General features: G+C 44.8%; 1 protein-coding gene across 3 annotated transcripts in view; it reads right to left on the bottom strand.

The window, feature by feature from the left end:
• The window catches only part of epha3 (eph receptor A3), a 75,031-nt gene that overhangs the window by 17,976 nt on the left and 52,055 nt on the right, over positions 1-5,000 (bottom strand). For all 3 annotated transcript variants that reach the window (XM_030342711.1, XM_030342709.1, XM_030342710.1), the window contains exons 11-12: positions 4,973-5,000; positions 2,073-2,258 (exon numbers count right to left, since the gene is read on the bottom strand). The exon at positions 4,973-5,000 is cut by the window's right edge and continues 98 nt beyond it. In XM_030342711.1, coding sequence (XP_030198571.1) covers positions 2,073-2,258; positions 4,973-5,000 — 214 coding nt within the window. The remainder of the gene's footprint in view (positions 1-2,072; positions 2,259-4,972) is intronic.

Here is a 5,000-nt window from a genome sequence, read left to right as displayed (position 1 = left end):
ACACACACACACACACACACACACACATACACACAACCTGTACACAGCATTTAGGCTTGTGCCTTTCTCTGTCCTATTTTCTCGATACTGTTTTTGGGGGTTTCAGGCCGGTGAGCTGTCAGAGTGCGACATTGTTTTTCCAGTGGAGGTACATAACCCGGGTCAGAACCCGCCCTCGTCTGCAACTGATCAGAACCAACCAGTGCGAGGCTTTTACAGCCAGAGGTGGGCCGGCGGAGACTGTTCTCCACTCGCTCTGAATCACAACCTCTTATTCCAACGTGGTTTACCCTCGCCAGAGCAACTACCTGCTTGTCCCTGTTCCCCTCATGAATCTGTACCTTGTAACTTCCTTAACGCACACACATACACACGCACACACACACACACACACACCCACATGTATGTGCACACACATGCATACGTATGCACAAATGGCGTTTGGATATACACACACACACGCACACACATACAACCACACGCGTGCACACTCCCAAACACAGACACATGCACACACACAGACACACAGTCATACATCCACACAAACACACAGACACACACACACCCACACTCTGCGGTCGCACAGAAAGAACTGGGGTCCGACCAGAGACAGATATGAGGCTAGCAAAAAGTGCTTTCTCCTGCTCTTACAAGCGCTGGTCTTGTAAACACAGATAGAGATACGGTTAAACAACCGCCAACCTCATCAACCCCCAGCCCCACCAAGGCCTTGATGATGCATCGCTTTGTGTTTCAGACCAGACAGCTTTTTCAGTCCCAGATGCAGCGATCAGCCATTCCCTATCTCACCCCCTCTATTCTCGCCTGCCACAACATCTTTGTTTTGTGTTGGAGTTCAAAAGAGAGAAAGGCGGGCGGAGCGGGGTGTGAGTAGAGGGAAAGATCTTTGAATGTGACAATAGTGTTTGCATGTGTGTGTGTGTTTGTGGGTGAGAGAGAATAAACCTGAGATACCTGTGTTGGTATGCAGCGTGTCCTTGTTTCAGTGTATTCTTCTAATTCATGCACTGTGTTTGATATAGCCTCGTGAGACCCTCGTGATCTTGCCAGTTTCAAAATCTGTTTTTCAAAAACTTTAATATCTGGATGGTCTCACGAGGCTGACTTTATGGAGGCCATCCAACCAGAGCCACCGGAAAGGGAAATGAGGTGTGAAAGTCCCAATATTATTATTAAGAATTAACATCAAGGGCAGCATAATAAATCACATGAATCAATGCTCTGCGTGCCTGTGGATTCCGCGCATGTGGTGGGGAATCAGAAATGACCTGCCCTCTACTCTCAGGTTTAGAAGAGAGCTGTCTGGAGCCCTTTGCTAGTGAGAAAGGGAAGATGTGTTGTAGGCAGCAGCATCCTGCAGGGAAGGAGAGTGAGACGTATGGATTTATGGATCTCTGCTTGGCCTTGGACGCAGGCCCTGATCAGAGAACATTGATCTGCGGAGATTTACACCGCAGCCACTCGATACAAATCTCCCCGGGTCTTGCAGGAAGAATGTTTGCCACTTTAGGGCCATTTGTCAGATGGGGAGAATTCAAAATGGGCTACTTTGGGGAACATCTCACCGGGGATGAAAACGTGTCCGCTTGTAACGGGCTCACGTTGTAGCGCTCACACTTCTGTTGAGTTTCGCTCTCTTGATGTGTGTTCTTTCCATACAGTTGACGATATAAGCACACATGATGCATGTGTCCTCATTTCAACAGTGAAATGAGTCAAAGTTAGGGACCATGTATAAGTATACCATTCATTTTTTCTCCATAAAAATAATTTGGATAATGTCTAAAGAAGGGCCTTTTATCAAAGGATGATGTAGGATATTGTGTTTTCCCAATTGTCAATAGGCGACAGGCTCAAAAAATAAAATGCTTTAAAAATAGAAAATTAACAAATAAGTACAGACCTTTCCCTTATCTGGTTTAAAATATGCAGTTTGTGTGTTAGTGTGGGTGTGTTTGTGTGTCCCATTTGCACAAGTGCCAGTGTGTGTGTTTGTGTGTGTGTGTATGTGTGTGTGTGTGTGTGTGTGTGTGTGCACGCCCTTCACTTACTGCGTGTTACGACCCCCTCCAGCCTGATAATGTTAGGGTGATCAAATTGGCCCATGATTGACGCCTCTGCCAAGAACTCCCGCCTCTGTTTGTCAGTGTAGCCCGCCTTCAGCGTCTTGATGGCTACACACATTTCCTTCTTGCTGGGCAGCTTGAGTCGACCGCTGCACACCTCCCCAAACTCACCTTACACACAGAAGAGAGTGATATAAAGTGAACTGCTTGTTTAGTATACTTGATACATGCTTCCTGTAACATTAAGCAGTATCAAAGTGCCAGACAAACGATTTGGATATAATAAGATCCCTGAATATTAATAAATTCAAATTGGATTGTTGTATTGATTATGACTAATATATTCATTATTATTGTAGTAATGATTCACATACATCTTATTCCCATGGGTCACCACTGTATTTCTTTCATTTTTTTAGCAAAATGAAAGAATACAATACAAGTAGATGGAAATTCAAGGAGAGAAAGAGAGAGAGAGAGAGAGAGAGAGAGAGAGAGAGAGAGAGAGAGAGAGAGAGAGAGAGAGAGAGAGAGAGAGAGAGAGAAAGAGAGAGAAAGAGAGAGAGAGAGAGAGAGAGAGAGAGAGAGAGAGAGAGAGAGAGAGGGAGAGAGAGAGAGAGACAGAGAGACAGAGAGACAGAGAAGACAAAAACATAGAATAGGAAATGGTCTAAGCAAGAAGAAAGAGAGAGACGGAAACCCTGCAGGCCCTCCTCTCTTGAGAAACAACAAGATAGGGAAACAGAGACACATTAAACAGATAACCACTGGTATGTGTTCCATTGCAATTATCGGAGCAATTGTTCATTTTCGTGGGAGGGAAGGAAGTCTTCCCTGAATTGACTGAGTGAGTCAATTTACAATTCCCCGCAGCAGCATAAGTCATATCATTTAAGCCTGGTCAGAGGCTTGATATCCATCTACACCATGCCCAGATAGCAATGAATTCACCGCATTGTTATTGCAATATTTCTAAAAGTACTAAACAGAGAAAAAATCTATGATAAATGGTCTTTTCCATCTTTATAATTATTACTAGCATAATTTCACTAATAATATACTACACAATTTCCCGGATACACTGCGTAAATGGTGACATTTATAATAATTATATCCTTATGTTGTTGTGAACGTTTGGAAATCGCTAATAGCAGCAGGACAGGACAGGTTTTTCTATACGCAGGGTTTACAACACAGATAGTAAAGCCTTCTATCGATATCATTTATTAGACACATGATGTAGTGGGATTTTTCGATATCTAAATACCGTATATATCACTGCATCATAATTGGCTCTACCCTAGGCGTTGCATACACTGTGCATAGACAAACCCTGTCCTGCTCCTGCATACAACACAGCCGATTCTGTGGACCTGCAGTTTGCGGTCGGTGTGTGGGTAGAAATCCTGACGTTTTGTGGAACAGGAGACTAGGAGAACTGTGCAGACTGTTATGTTCTGTGTGCTTTACGCTCAATCCTTTCTGTCTGCACCCATGAATCACAATACATTACTCTGGTGCCTTCACTCCTGCTCATTTCACGGGGGAGTACATTATGAGCCCAGGAGGTGGGGGAGAGGAAAGGGGAGGAGAGGAGGAGAGGAGGAGAGGCAGCAGGTAGAAGGTGGGGGACGGAATATGGATGTCAGAAAGCTAAGAGGAGAAAAGGTAGATGAGAGGAAAGGAAAGGAGTGGAGGTTGCAGAGGGAGACAGGAGGAGGAGATGATGAGAGGAGAGGATGAGGAGATAAGGGGGCAAGCAGAGGAGGAGAAGAGGAGTATCACAGGACGGAGATAGGGAGAGAGACAGTGAGAGAGAGAAGTCAATGTTAGAAGGGAGGCAGCCATGCAATGGAATAGAAAATAAAAGTTTGCCAAGAAATTGAATGGCAAAGCTAGAAAGGGAGAGACAGATGATAGGAACGAGGGGGTTCAAATGGATGGTTGGGGGTATTGGAATGGTGCAGCTGACAGGAGGGTTATGGGAGTAAAACACTAGAGCTGTGGGGGCGTGGGAGTAGTAAACCAATATCCCAGCTGGGGCGTCCGAGGTGAGGTTAGTGTTGCCCCACAGTCCCTCACTCTTATGTTCTAGCACTCCATTAAAATGGCTCTCCTTCTATCGCTCCATCTCTCCATCTATCGATCTATCTATCTATCCATCTCTCTATCTGTCTATCTATCCGTCTCTATCCATCTATCCATCTCTCTCTGCGTGTATCTATCTGTCTCTCTCCATCTGTCTCTGCCTCCGTCTCTGACTCTGTCACTGTCTCTGTCACTGTCTCTGTCTCTCTCTCTCCCTCTATGCCTCCCTCTCCCTCTCCCTTTCCCTCTCTATCCCTCTCCCTCTATGCCTCTCTCTCTCTCTCTCTCTCTCTCTCTCTCTCTCTCTCTCTCTCTCTCTCTCTCTCTCTCTCTCTCTCTCTCTCTCTCTCTCTCTCTCTCTCTCTCCCTCTGTTGGATGCAGAGGTGAGATTGGACTTCAAGCTGAGGGGGCTAAACGATTGTTCATTCCCAGCTGTGCATTATATGGGCTGCAGCTGACTGTCGCAGCGCTTGGCAGTCGGGGGGGAATGTGTAAGTTCATTATGGTGCTTTGTGTGTATGTGTCTAAACCATAGACTGCATAGTTGAGGTAAGATGTTGAATTTGAGAGGCAATTTGAAAATTGCCTGAGAAAGAATGCATGTCGTAAAGTTATTATAATCATTACATTATAATAAAAATATATAATACATTTGATTTTATAGTACTTTTAGTAAGGAACCAAGGCACTTTAGGAGGCTGCCATGGAAAAATAACGTCTGTGTCTCGATGGGTGATGTAACATGAGAATATACATTGTACAATTGTATCCATTTTGTGTTTTTTTTTTTCCTTACCTGCTCCCACTACTTTATCAATGGCGAT

Source organism: Gadus morhua, chromosome 20 (assembly GCF_902167405.1).
Source record: "Gadus morhua chromosome 20, gadMor3.0, whole genome shotgun sequence".
Classification (NCBI taxonomy): Eukaryota; Metazoa; Chordata; class Actinopteri; order Gadiformes; family Gadidae; genus Gadus; species Gadus morhua.
Note: the sequence above shows the minus strand (reverse complement) of the source record. Positions and strands in the feature narration are given on the sequence as shown.